The sequence below is a fragment of the Bos taurus genome, chromosome 5 (genome assembly GCF_002263795.3).
Source record: "Bos taurus isolate L1 Dominette 01449 registration number 42190680 breed Hereford chromosome 5, ARS-UCD2.0, whole genome shotgun sequence".
Taxonomy (NCBI): domain Eukaryota; kingdom Metazoa; phylum Chordata; class Mammalia; order Artiodactyla; family Bovidae; genus Bos; species Bos taurus.
In genome coordinates this window covers 14,496,565-14,517,321 of record NC_037332.1, presented here as the reverse complement: position 1 = coordinate 14,517,321, position 20,757 = coordinate 14,496,565, and the positions used below count along the sequence as shown (strand labels likewise).

General features: G+C 37.0%; 1 protein-coding gene across 3 annotated transcripts in view; it reads left to right on the top strand.

Annotated features, from left to right (window-relative positions):
• SLC6A15 (solute carrier family 6 member 15) overlaps nucleotides 1-18,340 on the top strand; it is a 57,212-nt gene extending 38,872 nt beyond the window's left edge. For 2 of the 3 annotated variants that reach the window (XM_010804761.4, XM_005206043.4), the window contains exons 6-12: nucleotides 1,922-2,032; nucleotides 4,997-5,238; nucleotides 5,341-5,533; nucleotides 6,407-6,599; nucleotides 9,436-9,595; nucleotides 15,145-15,307; nucleotides 16,954-18,340. In XM_010804761.4, the coding sequence (XP_010803063.1) occupies nucleotides 1,922-2,032; nucleotides 4,997-5,238; nucleotides 5,341-5,533; nucleotides 6,407-6,599; nucleotides 9,436-9,595; nucleotides 15,145-15,307; nucleotides 16,954-17,325 (1,434 nt within the window). In that variant the 3' untranslated portion in view covers nucleotides 17,326-18,340. 3 annotated transcript variants of the gene reach the window in all.
• Nucleotides 18,341-20,757: the final 2,417 nt, after the last annotated feature.

The following is a 20,757-nucleotide window of genomic DNA, read 5'->3' as shown; positions in this document are numbered from 1 at the left end:
AGATAAACTATTGTGCAGAAGTGAATCCACCCTTCTAGTTGGCTTCAAAATTTGAAAGAAAAATCATAAAAGGAATAGCTGCAATTCAAGTGAGACCAAGGCTACTTGAATAGATATTGTAGACCCGCAAATATAAAGGATGGTAAAAGTAGGCAGAAAGAATGAAAAGCACTCCATCTGAAAGCATTCTGATTTTTAGAAAACAAGAAACGTGGATAAATGGATGCAATTTAAAATTTAGGCCTTTTGAATTGATTGAAAAATTATATTTCTTTATAATTAAATTAGAATATAATTACTTTTAGAGAAATATAGTTTCCTAATTATGCAGAGATTTTGTTTGTAATATTTTTAATAATACTGAAATACAGTTACAAAGTATACAGAATAGAAGTGCAAATTATTGTGCTGACTTCTCTGTTGTCTGTCTACAATTATTATAGGATTCAGTATCTCTGACCTGCCTGAGTTATCCTGTGCTATGGCAGTTTTTCAGTTTTTTTCCTCCGTTCTTCTCACCTTCCCTCTATTCCTTCCCCCACAGATACATATCATATACCTAATATGTGTTAACCATTCTGTTAGATGTTTGGAATTTGGTAGTGAGCAAGAGAGAAAAGGTCCTTGCATTCACAGAGCTTATATTTCAGTAAGGGAGACTGAAAATTAACCAGTAAACACAGATGACAATTTCCGCAGTGTTAAGTGCTGTCAAACCAAATAAAAATAATATCATTGAAGGTTCATGGGACATAGGGAAGGGCATTTGGGGGCCTATTGGTTGGGGAAAAAAAGTCTTATTCTGAGTGTTCTATGAAGATTTGCAAAGATGAAGCTGAGAGCTTGGTTTCCCTCAGGGCTGGAGCTCAGGGAGGAGTGGGAGGGCAGGCAGGTAGGCAGCCTGGTGTAAGGCTTTGCAGGACAGAGCCATTTGCCTTTTGTTTCTACTGTATTAGAGATTTCAGGAGAGCATGTAAGCAGGGAGTGAGATAGCCCGGGTGGGAGTCTGGAAGCCAGGAAATTAGAAACCATGCAGAACTTCTGGATGTTTGACCTTAACGACTGTTGGGTGGTAGGGACAGCTTTGGGGGGAACCCAGGGTTTTAGGAACCACGTGGAGGTGTCAAGGAGGTGGCACATGTCTGGTGAAGACAGTTGCTTTTCTATGATAACATTTGTTTAATGATGAAGACTTCTGAGGTGGAAAGTAAAACCTTTATTATTCAAGTTCTGTAGGAGCCTTAAGAGGGACCACTGTCTAGAAGGTTTACAGAATTATGATGGAACTTTGCTTAATTTTTTTTTAAAAAAAAGGACTTTTGCTATCTAAAACTATAAAGTAGGTCTTGTTAAGGAGTCAGTGTCCTTTTGTTTCTCTTAAACACTGCTTACTTGTGAACTGTGTGAACTGTGAGGAATCAACACTATTCAAGTTACATCATACCTATGGGCTCTTTTAAAGGAGATTAAATAAGGAAGATTTCCCATTTTTCATTATATCCCAAATAGATCTTAATGAATCATACCAAATCAAAACGAATAAGCCATTCTGCTATGATGACTAAACACTGTATGAATAGTATTATTATATTATAAAAGGGTCATTTTCACAGTATGAGGATATGAAGTGAAAGTGTTAGTTACTCAGTTGTGTTGAACTCTTTGCAACTCCATGGACTGCAGCCCGCCAGACTCCTGTCCATGAAATTTTCCAGGCAAGAATACTGGAGTGGGTAGCCATTCCCTTCTCCAGGGAATCTTCCTGACCCAGGGATCAAACCCAGGTCTCCTGCATTGCAGTCAGATTTGTTACCATCTGAGCCACCAGGAAAGTACAGTATAGAGCAGCACAAATAATCTTTAAGTATGAGAAAGAATATAGTTGTTAGTGTGTCTCACCTATTTTCATCTTTCTTTGCAGATCATGTATTTTAGTTCTCTGTTCCCATATGTGGTACTTATATGCTTCCTAATCAGAGCACTCCTTTTAAATGGTTCAGTTGATGGCATCCGTCACATGTTTACCCCTGAGGTATGTACTGTATTTCCAGTTAAGGCTTATGATCACAAAAGCTTTATGTTGTCAAAATATTCCCACAGTTAAATTTAAGGGATAATTGTTTGAACCTACGTACAACAGTGTACACTAAACTATTAAATTATAACCGTTAAGTTAACCAGCCTAGTAAAACCAAGGCTTTTAGATATCTATAATTATATCCAACTCTCTCCACTTTAAAATGTTGCACTTTATCCAGAGTAAGTTTCACTATTTAAACTTCAGAAGTTCCTCTTTTACAATAAATTAACTTCCCATTTTTATACCGGTACAGTTTAGAACTTATCAATCTTTACTCTTTCTCTTCTATTTCAGTGGTTTTTAATCTTTTGTGACATGGACTCCTTTGGGAAAAAAAAAAAAAAAAAAACTGATAATAGGATCTTCTTACCAGAAAAAATAATGAACATATTAATTTGCTTATTGTCTTAAGAGGTTGACAGAATTCCTAAAGTCCATGGACCCAGATTAAGAATGCTATTGCACTCGAAATCTTGTCTTAGAAAAAATTCAAGGTTTCTTGTTCTGTTTTGAGGTTTTGTATTTTTTAGAATAGTATTTATATTAGTGTGTTTGGGAAGTTCTGTAATTTTTATAAATGCATATGCATTTCAGGAAAATTCCATTAGGTTTCCTAAAAGGCTCAGAACTTAAACTCTGTCATTTAACTTAGAGCTGACCTCAATGTAGGGCTCATTGAGACTTGTATTGGTTTGAGAGGAAACAGTCAAAAACATATTTGAGGTGCATATAGATTTTGGATATTCACTGAAATGAAATCATACTTCAATTATCGTGCTAACACTATCATAATCAGACAATGAGTTATAAAGACACAATCTCAATTTAGTTCAGAAATTGGAAGTTGTCTGAGACATGACTGCACCAAGCATCGTGCTGAGAGACTCGGGGAGAAGATTTTAGCCTCCCTGGGATTGTCACTCCTGGCAGCTGCCGTGGTCCTGTGAAAAAGAGGCTGTGTTTTTTGAGTATCTGGTTCCAAGTGGGGTTCTGTTCATTCTCAAGTAGCAAAAATGTTGACATTGTGATCTGCTTCTCTTCTATTGTTCAAAAGTCCTATAGGGTTGTTGGAATTTCTCAACGAATAATTAGTTCACATTTATGAATTCAGCTATATTATCATTTAAATCAGCCACAAATGGGCCATACTTAGTGACGACCACAAATATTTATTTTTTACAGTATAGGAAAAAAAAAGTTTTCTGAGTTTAAAACAACTAGCTTTGATGTGGATTCCTGGAATTTCACGTTTCTCTAAGTTGGTAATTGTTTGTGACATGACTCTAAATATTGGATTTAAATAGATATTTTAGAATCTAGATACTTGAATATGACAGTTTTATACGGTCCCCATGTTTAAAACTGCAATACTTGGTTAACATTTTAAACCAGAACTGGAAATAACTATTAAAATACAGTGAATTACTTCTTCAGCTCACTTTGGACTATTGATAAGATTGGTATTAGGCCATTGTAGGATGTGATAGTTAATATAATAACAATACAAAGTTTTCTATTTCCTTTAAATTTAAGTTGTTTATGTAAGGGAGAAAGTTCCTAAGGACACAAAATATTCTCAGAGAATGGAGATTCAGTTTCTGAATTGGAAATGATCAGAATGTCTTTGGTAAATAGGTATTGTCTGCCATCTAGTGGTAAAAGTAGAGATAGTTGAATGAGTTCGGTTTTAATTTGCTGATTGTGTCCAACTCTTTGAGACCTCGTGGACTGCAACTTGCCAGGCTTCCCTGTCCTTCACTATCTCCTGGAGTTTGCTCATGACCATTGAGTCAGTAATGCCATTCAACCATTTCATCCTCTGTCACCCGCTTCTCCTCCTGTCCTCAGTCTTTTCCAGCATCAGGGTCTTTTCCAATGCTTATCAGCGTAGCTGTTACTGTAGTCCATACGTTAGCAGTTATTGAGGACTCAGTGTGGTAGGCAATGTGATGAGTAGTATTTACATGCTTTGTTACTCTCATCTTTCAGTTGAGAAAAATTAAACTCAGAATGGACAGGCCACTTACCCTAGGATGCACTATTTTTAGATTATTAAATGACTGTCTATGGAAGTCATGTTCTTAACCACATCTGGCTTTGTTCCCGATAAAGGCAATTTCATTGCAAAGGTGAAAAGAGATAAAATACCAATTTAAATACTACTATTACTGAAATCAAAGTTAACTGTCTATTGAGGTCTTTGCCCAATATGGCTAATATTAATTGTTCCATTTAAAAGGTTTAGTTACATACAGCAATAACTGTTTAAGAAGTAAAGCTTCTTGAAAATTATGTTCAGCACAGATTCCAAACTTCAAAACTTTGGATCTGAAACCGCCTTTAAAGATTATATGGTTGAATTACTTCAATTTTCAAAGGAAAAGCTTTCAGGAGACTACTAAATGAAAGAATAATACCTATGTGAATATGCAAAGTACAAATAGTTCAACTCTACCCAGCTTATAATTATTACCTGCTTTGGCTGTTAGACTTCACCAGAAAACACAAAACTGAGGGCATTACTTAAATAAAATTTATAACTTTTATGGCTAACTGGTTTATGGTTGCATTGGAAAGAAAACAAAGACAGAAATAGAAATAAGCGAAGATAGTTCATTTCTCCCTCAAATAGTCCTTTGCTTTGTCCTAAAGATATTGAAAATTTCCCATATGATTTTTTTCTCCATGTAAGTAACATCTCCATCTAAAGGTTCTATAGGCTATGGCCTTTCTTATTCATTTTCCTTGTAAAATTCCTCAATGAGAAATTTGTTCTTTCTCCTTAAGAACAGATAATCCCCAGATATCTTTGGGTGTGTGTCATTATGACATATTTAAACAACAGAATCGATTCCTTGTAGATTATTGAGAAATAATATTTTGCAGCTGACTTCTGTTCTGTTTAATTTTAAACAGCTGGAAATCATGCTGGAGCCAAAGGTGTGGAGAGAAGCTGCAGCTCAGGTGTTCTTTGCCTTAGGTCTGGGATTTGGTGGCGTCATCGCCTTTTCAAGCTACAATAAGAGAGACAACAACTGCCACTTTGATGCCGTCCTGGTGTCTTTCATCAATTTTTTTACTTCTATCCTGGCAACACTGGTGGTGTTTGCGGTTCTGGGCTTCAAAGCAAATGTCATAAATGAGAAATGCATTGCAGAGTATAGTCATTAATTTTCTTTACATTTTATGGCATAATTGTATTTGAAAAAAATCTCCTTCCCAAACCCACAAGTGTTTATTAATGCTGTTTTACTTTTCAGAAATTCGGAAATGATCATAAAACTTGTGAAAATGGGCAACATTAGTCAAGATATTATTCCCCATCATATCAACTTTTCAGCTATTACTGCAGAAGATTATGACTTAATTTATGACATCATTCAAAAAGTGAAAGAAGAAGAGTTTCCTGCACTTCATCTCAATGCCTGTCAAATTGAAGATGAGCTCAATAAAGTTAGTAGTCTGTTTAAGCACTAAAGCAATTCTCATTAACTTTAAAATATGCCTTACCCAGAAGACTTCTTTTAGGAAAAGGACCTTTAAAATACCTGAGGAAGAGCATGCTGTTTCAAAATTCATCTTTATTTCAGAGAGTGTATTTTCTTAAATCAGAAAGATTTGCTTTACTATAAAAAGTAGTTTCACTGATGAAGCCACAATAATTTAAAATATGAATATAAATAAGGTGATTTTCACATAGAAAATGAAATTAGATACATTTGCTGGTATAATACTTAACACAAAACTTGAATTATGATGACCATTTACATATTGCATAATTGTTTGGACACATGAATGATATCTCCCATCTTAATATTTGTGTTTGTTAAGTCATGATTAACTCCTTTTTCTAGCCACTGTCATATACTTGAATAAAAACGATATAGGGGAATGTGAATTAATAGCTTTGCATAAATTGTCACCCTCTCTTTACTTTGCCAAAAAAGAAAATATAATGAAGAAATTGGCCATTAATCACATGCTTTAAGATAGCTAAATGTACCTGAGACTAAATATAAAGAATCGTGCAGGAAGTTACAGATGAAGCCATCATTAACACAACAATCTTAAATTCCATAAGGAAAGATTTAAATACTAACTTACTCTTAAATTTTTAAATTTTGGCTCTATCCGTGGTCTTAATGAGATAATATGATCACCCTGAATTTTGTTTAGAGGCACATTTCTTAGGAGACAACATGATGCTATCAGTGTGCTTATTTCCAGTAACTGTCCTGCATTATTCAGAGTTTCCCTGCCTTTTCATATACAGAGCCAGTGCGGCACGTGGCTCTGACTAACGTGGCTATTCTGTGTATCTTACAGGCTGTTCAGGGGACTGGTTTAGCTTTTATTGCCTTTACAGAAGCGATGACACATTTCCCCGCGTCTCCCTTCTGGTCAGTGATGTTCTTCCTCATGCTGGTAAATCTAGGGCTCGGCAGCATGTTTGGAACCATTGAAGGGATCATCACACCCGTTGTGGATACTTTCAAAGTGAGGAAAGAAATCCTCACCGGTGAGTTTTTATGTATTTGACTTTTCATTGAACTGATAGCAGGCCCTTTTACTCTTGGTGACTGATCAGAGATGGAAATAGGAAAAGAGTTTATTTTTAAAGTCCACTTATTAATATGTTTCAGAAGTATTTGTTATTTAGGGATTTATGTAATAGGCAAGTGAAACTTAATGTAGATCATATTATTATTATTTATTAGTTACCATTTATTATATTGCTCTTTATTAGTAGTAATGTCATTATGAAGTGCTGGTACTAGAACAAAGTCAAAGAATGTTCATGTATAATTTTGTATTCAAGTCAAATAATTCTAAAAAAAAAAGTTCAGATCATTGGATTTTTCAAAAGTGTATAGCTGACATTGACAAACCTAAATTTAGTTTCCATTTGAAATAGCAATTGTAGCCTGATAGAAGCTAATATATCTAGGAAGGAATGATAATAACATGATTTATCAATATTGACAGTTGTTAATAAGTCCAATCTGCAGTTATTAAAGTACTGCCTGTGTATTGCATCATCCTTGCATTTGAGGGATACCAAGGATGTAAGGGAAATTACAGCAGAGATGCAGACATATAGGAGAACCTCCCTTCTAATTATCAGAATAGGACTGATAATTAAAATCAACATGGTTAGATAAAACTTGTCTCATGTAATATACTGACAGCGTGATAAAGACTATATGTTCTGAGAATTAAGAAGCAGCAAAGATCGTCTAAATATATGAGGGAACTATCAGCAGAAGGCATGGAAATTGAATGAGAAAAGGCAATCTTCTCAGGTGTCAGAGGATAGTTTTAGTTAGTAAGAACACCCAAACAGAGACAAAGGAAGCAGCAAGGAAGCTGCTAGACCAGAGTGCAGCAACAGTGTTGGCAAGTGATGCAAAAATTAATTGGAAAAAAATATACAGATGATCTTGAATGCTGGCCAGTGGGGCACAAGCTCCTCCCCAGGCTCACTTTTTAGCTCTGAAAGATTCAGTAGTCATTTACGTGTCAATAACTTGCCAATGCATATATACCCTTGCCACTCATTGCTCTGCTTAGTGTGAGTCTAAACAATTTCAGCAGTTTGTCAGATATACATCTAGATTTCTTTAATTCAGTTGGATACAAATGAGAAATGTATCTCTTTCTTTTCCTGAAAGGCCCGCTCTGCTTCTGCAGTTTCTATTTATTTTAAGGCTATCAATATCCTCTGACATGCAGACTAAATAACTGTCATCTTTGCTGCTTTCCTCATCTTTCCCAGCATCTCAACCCTCCTAATATAAAAGGGCTTGCAAAATTAAGGGAACAGCAACAGTGTGTGTGTGTGTTGCGGGGGGGCGGACACACATGGGCGTATTTGCCAACTCCCAGTGGAAGACTTAGTAGATCAGAGTAAAGAGGAATATACTCTGTACTCCCTTTACCTGTATTTTGGGATCATACTTTTACTTCAAGTCATTTACTTTGAGGAAATGTTCCCCCACCACGTTTGTCAAATGTTTTTGTCTGCTTTGATATGACGGTAGGACTTAGATCTAAGTTACTTATTATCTGTTCCTCTCACCTCGTCAGCGAGGCTCTCAGTGTCTGTACCACCTAGAGTACACTTTCTTCCTACTTATACTATGATGCAATTAGGCGAGAGTAAGTGTGATACAGGCCATGGTTCAAATCTAAGCTCTGCTACTTCCATCCTGAGACTTTGAGTATGATTTGCTGTGACAAGCATTTAAATATTTCAGTATGTGTTAGACTCCAAGTAAATGCTCTTAATGTCTTTCCTTTTCTACCCGATGTGTTTATATATAATATTTACTTATGGATGATGTAACTCATACCACTAGCCTAGCACTCACAAGATGAATGAAATGGCTTAATTTAACCCATACTTATTGAGATTGTTCAGGAGCCTCCATTGGATGGGACCCAGGGATGCCTGTTTTCTCTCCTTCTGAACCGCCTCCACCTGCCCCACTTCTGCCGTTTTTACTCACTTCTGCTAATAGGGAGTTGAGAAAGACAGCCCAGTCATCTCTTATTTTTGAGGGCTTCTCTACTAACATGCATGAGAGAACAAAGAGTCTAACAAAAATATGTGAATAGTATATGGATTCCAGAATTCTCTCTAAATTTCTATGGTAGTGGTATCTGGTTGGAAGTGTCTGCATCTTTCGGCAATACTCCTATAGAAACTCCTTTTAGACTATTCTTCTTAATTAATTGGAGAATCTGGTTGGCCAACCCTGTCATAATTGTATTTCCAACTCATCTGCCCAGGCAATATCAAGGTAGAGTATAGGTTATTACTAAGGGGTCAAACTTTTTTTTTTTTTTAAATTATGCTTTAACAGTAATGATATTTCAATAAAATATAAAAATATATGTTATCAGTCTTATAAGGCACATTCATCTCATGATTAATTTGAAATTTCAATGTTGCTTCCAAAACTAGAAAACATTATTAAAAGTAGAAATGACCTATGAACATTTGCTGCCTGAAAAGATCACTTTTCTATTAATAATGAGACATGTGTATGGAGATTTATACTGTTATCTTCTCTGTTTTGCCTTGTTTGTTATTTGGGCTTGGTACATACATTTCCACAGACTCAAGGAGATGAATTGAGTTACTGTCCTACAATGAATTCCTATTAAATCCAGGGCTAAATTCAGGTAACTAATTCACAATATATTCCATGGTATCAGGAAAAGTATCCTATTCATATTATTGACAACTTATAAAAAGTAGAAACAAAGTGCATATAATAATTTATAATGCAGTTTAAAAGACTTGATTCTGACAAGGTCTTATTTTTTTTTAATTTATTCCTTTTGTTCAGTTATCTGCTGTCTTCTGGCATTTTGTATTGGCCTGATATTTGTGCAACGCTCTGGAAACTACTTTGTTACAATGTTTGATGACTATTCTGCAACCCTGCCTCTGCTAATTGTCGTCATTTTGGAGAATATTGCCGTATCCTTTGTTTATGGCATAGATAAGTAAGTATATTCGCTTATGCATCCATTTTACATCTCTGCTTTGATATGTATCTCACTTAGGAGAAAAATGACTGGAGGAAAAAATGCCTTGCTACAAAAATCAAATCTTATGCAGGCTCTTCTCCATTCAACAGTTTTAACAAAGTGCATCTCCTTATTAGGTGATGAGATAGAACAGTGTAAATGGTAATGAGGTTTAGGATTCTGGAGCTTTGATTTAATTCTGGTTATTAAATAGGAACTTCCAAGAGCTTGTGTATATTGACTAAGTTCCAAGAACCTTGTTAAGCTGTTTTGAGCCGTTGTTATCTCCACTTCACACATAAGAAAATGTAGGCTTAGTGAGACACCAAGTGACTTGCTCATCACACACCTGAACAGAGGCAGAGCTGGGATTCAGAGCCGTTTTTGTGCTGTGCTGTGTTTAGTCACTCAGTTGTGTCCGACTCTTTGTGACCCCATGGACTGTAGCTCACCAAGCTCCTCTATCCATGGGGATTCTCCAGGCAAGAATACTGGAGTGGGCTGCCATGTCCTCCTCCAGAGGATCTTCCCAACCCAAGGATTGAACCCAGGTCTTCTCCATTGTAGGCAGATTCTTTACCATCTGAACCACAAAAGCCCATTTTTACTTAACTCTGAAGTCTATACCTCTAATTATGTTGCCAACCTGTTTTACAAGAAGGATTGATAAAATGCTTTATTTTATCATGTTACACAATGTTTTGTGTAGCAGGACCATTTTGGGAAGATATATATATATATCACTGCTTTAAGATATATATAGCATTCACTATACATATTTATGGAGTCATGACTTGAATTCACTAGATGCCTAAATCTTTAAATTATATACTTGCTTGGTCTGTAAAGTATATAAACTTGTGTGAAATGAAGCATTAGAGTAATCTCAGAAGAAAAACATTTCTGGAGACCTTGTCCAATATTGTTTAAATTTGTTGTCTTCAGTTAGCTTGTAAGGATTAAGGCAGTAAGACCATCAAGCTTATTAGAGGTTTCTCTGATGGAGAAATAAGTTCACTGAATGAGGACCAGAGTTCTCTTCAACAACATAAAGAACATTATTATACTTAGTGAGCTTTGTGACAAAACTTAGAGAATATTTCATTATTCTAAAAAGCTGCAGGCAAGGAGAGGTAGGAAAATTTACATTTAATGATCATGTACTAAATAGCAATAGTGGTAATAGCTGTATATTGTTTAGTTGCTAAGCCGTATCTGACTCTTGCGACTCCATGGAGTATTACTACATCAAAATAAAATGGCTTCACAGCCAAAGAAATGATCAAGAAAATAAAAAGGTAACCTATTGAATGAGAAAAATATTTGCAAATCAAATATCCAAAAAGGTGTTAATATCCACAATGTATAAGGACTTATGACTCAGTAGCAAAAAAAAAAAAAAAGAAAAGAAGTCAATTAAACAACGGACAAAGGACCTGAATTTTGCCAAAGAATATATACAGATCATCAACAGATACATGAAAAGTTGTCAACATCACTAATCATCAGGGGAATGCTGTATGCATTGTCTTAATCCTCGTAACAGTATTCTGTGGTGACTAATATTACTCATCACAGATGTACAATTGGCCTGCCTTGTATAGGCGGACACAGTATCTTAGTTGTAGAATCAGGGCTTTTAACTTTAATTTCAAAACCAGATATTTCTATAGTCTACTGAGCTACCCCCAACTCCTCACCTGCACTGTGTTGGAATTTGATACTCTTACTGGACTGATCTATGGATCAGTAGGATCATAATTTAGTTTTCCATTTAGACTGTTCATCATTTACAATAGGCATAGTGGTAAATATTTCTTTTTAGTAGTTCCTAGATAATAATCATTATAACAACAATAGGAATAATACTACTAATAATACTTGGATCTATAAATTTCTGCTGTTTGTAAGATAGTGTGCTTTGCATATGTTGTCTATGATCCTAAGAATAACTCTCCAAGATGGGTATTATCTTTCTTGAGCATGCCAAAAATGAAGTTCAGAAGGACTAAGATATACATTTAGAAATTATGGAGGTATGATTTGAAACCAGATCTGTTGGTCTCTAAAGCTCATAGGTTGTCCAAGGAGCACAATTGGAGTTCTCTTGTTTAAAATGCTCTTATTTAATCACTTTTCCCTCCTTTAAACGTCTGTAGGAATCTTATGTTCCTCCTGTTCACCTTCAGTGTTTTCATGAGCTCAGTTCTGCTCTGTGATCTGCCACGTTTACCTAAATTTCCAGAGACAGGGTTGAGAGAAATAAGCCTTCCAGAACCTAAACGTTTGAGATAGCAAACTCAGATGCAGAAAAAGAAATATTGTATGGGCTTCCCGGTAGCTCAGTCGGTAAAGAATCTGCCTGCACTACAGGAGACCTGGGTTTGATCCCTGGGTTAAAAGATTAGGAAGAAATATGATTGAGAGAAAATGAGAAGGAAGATCCTATGATGCTGAAAGTGATGGCTGCATAGATTGCATTTCCCCAAGTTTCCTTTTTAAAATGAAGGAGAAAAAGAATGACTAGAAGGCAAAACCAAATACCCATGGACACCAGAAAGAAGACATTCCCGTGGACCCTCAAATATGAAAGGTTGGGACAAACCACTGGCAGCCACAGAAGCTGTGCGGTGTCACATCCGTGAGGGTGATGGTAGTGGATACACAGCTGGGCCTCTGACAGCTCTCTACTCATTCCCAGGTCCTCCCTGCAATGTGTGGGAGGCTGATTAACCTGAAGATAGTGAGCTAAACTGGGAGAAGTGGTATCTTTGGCCTCATTTCGCAGATTGCAGAGGGATCCAAACACAACAAGATCATCAGTGCTGGAACAAAGTGGTCTCTAAAATCTTGAAATGAACAACCCAGAGTTCTCTTCCAAGATAAAGCTCTGCACTGAGAACAAAGTGGTGGGAGCAAAACCGGAACTGAGCAGGAGATAGGCAGTAGAAGTGTTGGAAAAGGAAGTCCAAGTAAATACGAGAAAGAGAACAGAGGTTAAAAAAAAAAAAAACAAAAAAACTGATAAACTATGAGGCCGCCTCTTTTGATTACTTTGCAAAAATAGAGAGGAGGGGCTTCCCCGGTGTTCCAGTGGTTGAGAGCCTGCCTGCCAGTGCAGGGGACACAGGTTCAATCCCTGGTCCAGGAAGATCCCACCTGCCACGGGGCAGCTAAGCCTGTATGCCACAGCTACTGAGCCCACATGCTATAGGGTCTGTGCTCCACGACAGGAATGAGAAGCCCACACACTGCAACTGGTAGTCTCCGCTTACCACAGCTAGAGAAAGTCCGTGCAGCACCAAAGACCCAAATGCAGCCAAAAAGAAGTAAATAATTAAAAAAAAAAAAAAGAAGCAATGCCCATGTATCCTTCCCTCTCCAAAATTCAGGAAATTTTATTTCACATAAATGTGGTTAAATCATAAACAAAAGTCATTAAAAAAAAGCAGAAAGGAGCAGAATAATATCCCTTCAGATAACAAATCCACACAAGCAAAACAGATGAAAAACTCATAAGATTTCAAAATGAAGTTGAAATAGTGTTGAAAAATGATAGAAGCCACAAAAGAATAGCATATATCAGTTATTTTAAAATTGAGAAATATTATAACTAGAGACAAGGGAGATTTGAAAACAGAGGTGATAGAACTCAGGAAACAATTGTGTATAACAGAAAAATCACTTAATACATGAAGTCAAATTAAAACGAAAACAAGTACAATATATATCTCCTCAAGAATTAGAAGCTAGAAAGGAAGAATACTTTTTAAAATCAAAAAGAAATCACCAAGGATAAGAAAATGAACAGAAACAGCAGTCAAGCAAAGATGATTCAACATTTGTGCAATGAGGACCTCTAAACGCAGTGGCTGGAAAATAACTCTGAAAACTGTAATTAAAGAAACATACCGAAGCAAATAACTTGAGTGTTGAAAGGGCAAATGATATAGTTGGAAGAAACAGACATAAAGGCTGACACCAAGACAAAGCCTAGGATGTTACTTGGAGACCAAAAAAAAAAAAAGCATGCATGCAGGTAAAAAATAGTACCAAACAAATCATTTACAATAGAAAAATCTGATAGTCAACAAAATTTTTGTAACAATCTTACATAGACATATTTATGATTTTCGAAGAAAGAAAATGTAAACTACAGATTTTAAATTCAGCTGACCTGATATTCAAATATAGTGACCATAAATAATTTTAAACATGCAAGAAATTAGGGAATATAGTCACTGTGATCCCTTTTTGAAGAATCTACTGGAGAACTAGCTTTAGACAACCAAAAAGTCTACAGAAACATTAGTACAAGACTGGTGGATGGGCAGTACATATTTTATCTCGAATTAAATATTAAGGGATATAAACCAGTATGTAATGGCGACATGCTCCTGATAGCGTTAACATCATACAGCTGTAAAGTGTGAATGTGCGGAAGTCCTTGGTGGTTCAGTGGTTGGGACTTAGCGCTCTCACTTCTGGGGCCCTGGGTTTGATCCCTGTTCTGGGAACTAAGATCCCACAAGCCATGCAGCCAAAAAAAGAAAAAGCAAATCTTATTTGAGGTAAATAATGTCTCAATAACTTGACTTTAAAAAACAAACACATAAGTCTAATCATTACTCAGTCTAAGTGCTAATTCACAGGAAATAGGAGGATGAGATACACTTGTGAAGCCAACAGTGTGGGATGCAATTATTAACAGCAAAATCTAAACTGTTGGAAACTACGGGACAGAGTGCCCAGCTCATTTAAAAAAAGAATGACAGAAATGACACAGAGGTTAGGAGGCACTTAGCAGAGATGAAGAAAGGAGTTCAGAAAAAAATAAAAAATCAAAGAATCATAATGTGTGGACCCTCTTTCAATCAAATGACATCAGACTGAAAACAGAAATGAGAGTTTGGATCAGTTGGATTGGATGATGTGAGTTAATTATCTCTAAATAAATTTTTTAAAAAAGAGAGAAACAAGGAAATTTTAATGTATTGCAAATATTGTGTTCATAGCATGGAAGGTCATCAGTTGGAGGAGACATTCCAATAATTATAAATGGGCTTCCCTGGTGGCTCAGATGTAGTGTCTGGCTGCAATGTGGGAGACCTGAGTTTGATCCCTGGATTGGGAAGATCCCCTAGAGAAGGAAATGGCAACCCACTCCAGTACTCTTGCCTGGAAATTCCATGGATAAAGGAGCCTGGTAGGCTACAGTCCATGGGGTCGCAAAGAGTCAGACACAACTGAGTGACTTCACTTTCACTTTCCAATAATTGGCTTAAGGGGACTTCCTCCAAATAAAAAGTACAGTACACTGGTTCCATTTTACATTATAAATGTTCTTAATTGTTACGTCATCTTCCAATGTGACTTTTAGATTCAGTAGAAAGTGTCATAGGGTATCATGTTTAACCCTGGTCAAACCATTGACATAATGCACATTTTAAAGGACATTTAATTTAGCATATTTTAATATAGCTACCTTAACTCGAGGAATAATTAAATTATTTCTTTCTATTTAGGTTTATGGAAGACCTAAAGGATATGCTGGGCTTTACTCCCAATAGATATTACTACTATATGTGGAAATATATTTCTCCTCTAATGCTGTTATCACTGCTGATCGCTAGCATTGTGAATATGGGATTAAGTCCTCCTGGCTATAATGCATGGATGGAAGATAAGGTAAAATAAAAAGAAGAAGTCAGATAAAAGAATACACAGAATATCATTTTAGAGGTTTTTGGCTTTCACTTTTTTCAGTATAATTTGCTGTTTAATGGGTGGTACTGCTTTTATGCAGGGATCTTAAGATTTATGTTTTGTTTGGCCCCAAATATGTATGTTTTTTTATTTGTAATGAATATGTTTAGTATGTAAGAAACATTGACTTGGACCTCGTTTAAGTAATTTTATCCACATCACCATAGATGGACCAATAATTATTTAGGCTTTTAACGCTAGAGAACATATTGATCAAACCACCAGAAATTTTTCCTGCATAAATTTATGAAATCATATCTAAGACACTCTATGCCAATGAAAATATGCATCAACAATGTAGATATAATTTAAATAAATATTGAAGTAGAGTTTTGCCTGTCTTCTATTAGCCGTGAATATTCAGTACTCTTGCCTGGAAAATCCCATGGATTGGAGGAGCCTGGTAGGCTGCAGTCCATGGGGTCGCTAAGAGTCAGACACGACTGAGCAACTTCACTTTCACTTTTCACTTTCATGCATTGGAGAAGGCAATGGCACCCCACTCCAGTACTCTTGCCTGGAAAATCCCATAGACGGAGGAGCCTGGTGGGCTGCAGTCCATGGGGTCACGAAGAGTCGGACCCGACTGAGTGACTTCACTTTCACTTTTCACTTTCATGCATTGGAGAAGGAAATGGCAACCCACCACTCCAGTATTCTTGCCTGGAGAATCCCAGGGATGGGGGAGCCTGGTGGGCTGCTGTCTATGGGGTCACACAGAGTCAGACATGACTGAAGCGACTTAGCAGCAGCAGCAGCATTCAGTTTCTTTTCTCAAGCTGCATTAGCTACATCGTAATGCAGTCACAAGATATATATTGTCTATTAGAAAATTAGAATGCTTAATTTTTAGAGCTACCCCTGACCTTTATTCTATGGTCACTAATTCTATACAACAACTCAATTCATGACTATTCTAAAAAAATAAGTCGGCTATCCTTTATCAAAACCCTTGGGGACAAATGTAGTTCAAAATTTAATTTCAGATTCTAGAAAGGTAATGTGGAGAAGGAAATGGCAACCCACTCCAGTATTCTTGCCTGGTGAATCCTGTGGATGGAGGAGCCTGGTGGGCTGCCGTCCATGGGGTCGCACAGAGTCAGACACGACTGAAGCGACTTAGCAGCAGCAGCAGAAACGTGATGTGGCACATATAACAGGTATCCATTGCTTAGTAACAATGACCCACAACTTAATAACTGAAAGCAGTGCTGACTTATTATTTCTTAGGGTTTTGTGGATAAGCGAGAAGATTTTTCTCTGGGTCTTGCTTGAGTCAACTCATGCAGTTGACTGAACTTGGAGAGCTGGGCTCTCTCTGTGAGCTTTCATTCTTGACTTCTTCCAGGCATTATGGGCTTAGGGTAGCATCTAAGACACAGAGGCAGAAATCATCAGGCTTTTAAGGCTTTGCCTTGGAAGTTGCTTACTGTCACTTCCACAGCAATTTATTAATCAGTCACAAGATTAGCCCAGGTTCTTTGCTTATAAACCTGAGATAAATATATTTTTTTCACATCCCTGCAGAGAATGCTAGATGATTAATAATTATTTTTTGACTTTAACAGGCATCTGAGAAATTTCTGAGCTACCCAACGTGGGGGATGGTCATCTGTATCTCTCTGATGGTCCTGGCAATATTGCCCATCCCAGTTGTCTTCATCATCCGCCGCTGCAACCTGATAGATGATAGTTCTGGTAATTTAGCATCTGTGACCTATAAGAGAGGAAGGGTCCTGAAGGAGCCCGTAAACTTAGAGGGAGATGATGCAAGCCTCATTCATGGCAAGATATCAAGCGAGATGTCCTCTCCAAATTTCGGTAAAAATATTTATCGAAAACAGAGTGGATCGCCAACTCTGGATACAGCTCCCAACGGACGCTATGGGATAGGGTACTTGATGGCCGACATGCCAGACATGCCGGAATCTGACTTGTAGCTGGAGGTGGAGGGCGGGGGGTGCAGAAATCAGTGAGTGTTATTTGGTTCATTTTTATTAATGAACATTGGCTCTACTAAGAGAAGCGTCAGACTTCGCTTATCAGAGGGTGATCTCAGGTGTTCCGTGGCTGTGATCTTTAATCCTAACAGCAAGGGTAAATTCAGCTTGACCATTCCTTTGGATTCTTCGGTTTACATTTGAGCAGAAAGAGTCACAGACAAAGTATACAATAACTGACTGAGGTCCACATTGATCGGAAGTTTTAAAAATACTTCTGGCATTTGTCTTTTCCAGGGATTCCTATCTCTCTAAAAATAGGTGTTACCTCAGTTTCTAACAATTTCTGGCTGTCATGCTATGGGAAACTCAAAAATGGTATACTTCAAAATCGATTAAGTTTGCCTACAGGGTAACCCCCAGGATTAAAATGAACAGTTCTGTAAGCTGGTGCCGCTCAGCACACTTCCATGAACATATCGTGTAGATAGGCTGCACTTATTTTGGTAGCATTGATACCTTCTTAGGCTATTAGTTGAAGAAAACTGCAAAGTATTTTCTTATGTAATAGCTGTATAGAGCAATAGTATCAAAGAATAAGAAGGCACTGATGCTGGGATGAAAGGTGAAATTCAGAAGTGACTGGGGATCGTGTGTGTGATGGCTGTATATTTTGTGTAAAATACATGTGTGTGAAAATGATCTCAGAATGAGTCACTCAGCACTCTCAAGAATTAAGCTGACTCCGCATTTTTCTATGCCGTGTGCCTAAAAACCTACTTGATATTTATTGTGGTTTCAAGATTACTCATAGTATATTTCTATAATATACTTGCAGTGTATATAGCTATATATTAGTACTCTAAGTACTGATTTGAAAACTTGAAGCAAGATGGCATTTTATTTCATATCTTTCTGTTTTGCTTCTGTTTTATGCAAATAAAAATCCTTTTTTAAGTGATTGTTAAACTTGTATGGCATTACATTTTAAGCAACAAATAAAGTTCAAAAATGATGTTTGTTTCCCTCATTGATTTCTCTTGTGCTACCTGAATGGGATTGTCTTGCACCTCTGCCAGCACTTAGGCTTTTCATAATAATTAATCATCACATTCCAAGAGGGATTAATAGATTGACTAATAGAGTTACCACCACTTTAGAGACAAAAGAAAAGGAGAGTATTATGGCTAAATGGTGTTTGAATGTAGTCTCACGAGCTTCCCAGGAGGCTCAGTGGTAAAGAATTCACCTGCAATTGAGGAGATGTAGGTTCAGTCCCTGGGTCGGGAAGATCCCCTGGAGAAGGAAATGGCAATGCACTCCAGTATTCATGTCTGGGAAATCCCATGGCCAGAGGAGTCTGGTGGGCTACAGTCCGTGAGATCACGAAAGAGTCAGATGAGACCAAGCAACTAAACAGCAACATTAACAACGTAGTCTCACAATTCTTGGAAAAATACTTATAGGCTCCCAGGAAATCACATGCAGAGGTGAACTGCTTGCTGGATTGGTATTGTCTCGAAGTGTAAAAAAGTGATGACGATTTCTATGAAACTGTTGTATATATGAGGTTGGATGAAGCAGAACTCCATTGAGTGTCATCTAGTTAAAAAGATTTTATTTGACTGTCCTACCACTATATTGGTCATATTTTAAAAATAATGATGGATAAAGCAGCAAAAGAGGAGAGGTAGTGTACACACTGTATCCATTGATTTATTTTGGCCAAATATTCTTCATCTGCTATGGACATACTAACAGACTACATCACTGCATTTAAAATATAATTCCACTGGTGACTAAAACTTAAGAGTTTTGTTTTTTTTTTTCATCTTCACTAATACAGTATTTTGTTTCACTTCAAGAATATTTTATAGATAGGGAATATATTCACATTATATGGACTCAAAAATTGTCATAATTCAGTGTAAATTAAATCCCCCCTTCAAAATTTCTCCTTGTCATCCATTTTCCATCCTTGAAGGCAACCACCAGTACCAGTTTCTTAGGTGTCTTTATGGAGACACTCAACATATACTCTCTATAAAATGACAGCGTTCTGCATTCTTCCCTATGAATCTTACTTATGTCAAGAAATAATTTATTTTCTACAGTGTTTCATGTGAAGGCACATAAATCTGCCTCTTTATTTCAGAAGTTAAGGTAATATAAATTTTGTTTGTTTTCATGTTGAAATAGTGTTTTCTTCCATAAGCTATCCCAACGTTAGAACTGCTGTAGCAAATGCTTACTTTACCTGCCAACCTTTAGCTTAACGTGATAGTATACAGCCAAGTAGCACACATCCCTGTACACTCCCTCTCCTGCCAAAGGGCAGCTGATGTATAATTTGGAGACATGCCTTGCACTAGAGAATAGTGTCTTCTATTCTCAGAGTAATAGGAAAAATTGCAGGAATCCTTTCAGATGGAAGAGAATCTGAATGCCTTCTAATGCCTTCATATGACAGATGAGGAAACTAAGGCCATGGAAACAAAAGTAAAATGAATTCTGCTTTTTTCATTCAGTTAATTCTTCAGCTGTTCGTTCATTTCTTCACCCTTTCTTTCATCATCTACTTACTAAGAATCTGGCTTATTCTTAATACTAAGCTGAGAAACCATTGTAATTAAGGTGTAAACAATTCATCTTTTCCCAACTTTCTCACTTTTACCTGGGAGCTCCCCTCTCTGTTTTTTTTTTCTAAGCCAGTGTAGTATTTAATCAATAAATAGTAGTATGAAGTGTCCCAAATTTGCTTTTGCATTACTTTCCACTCTTTCTATAAACTCTGGCCTTAAACTCACACCTAGATGTGACAGAGCCAAAGGTTATTCAAACGGAAATCAGTCCAGGGAGTTTGACAGGAGGGCTAGTAGACTGTTCCGTTCAGTCAGTTCAGTTGCTCAGTCGTGTCTGACTCTTTGCGACCCCATGAATCGCAGCACTCCAGGCCTCCGTGTCCATCATCAACTCCCAGAGTTTACTGAAACTCATGCCCATCGAGTCGGTGATGCCATCCAGCCATCTCATTCTCTGTCGTCCCCTTGTCCTCCTGCCCCCAATCCCTCCCAGCATCAGAGTCTTTTCCAATGAGTCAACTCTTCGCATGAGGTGGCCAAAGTACTGGAGTTTCAGCTTCAACGTCAATCCTTCCAATGAACACCCAGGACTGATCTCCTTTAGGATGGACTGGTTGGATCTCCTTGCAGTCCAAGGGACTAGAGTGTTCAGAGTGGGTCAAAGGAGATGGAGAAAATGTATTCACTTTCAGGTGTTAGAGTCATAATGAGGAAGCCTAATACCTTGGTGAAAGGACATCATATGGCATAATTTTATGTAAGTATATTTGCATTTTACATGTATTTCTGTTTATGTGCATTGTTAGATAGATGTTACTTTTTAAATTGAATCTTCAAATGGGTGCTTGAT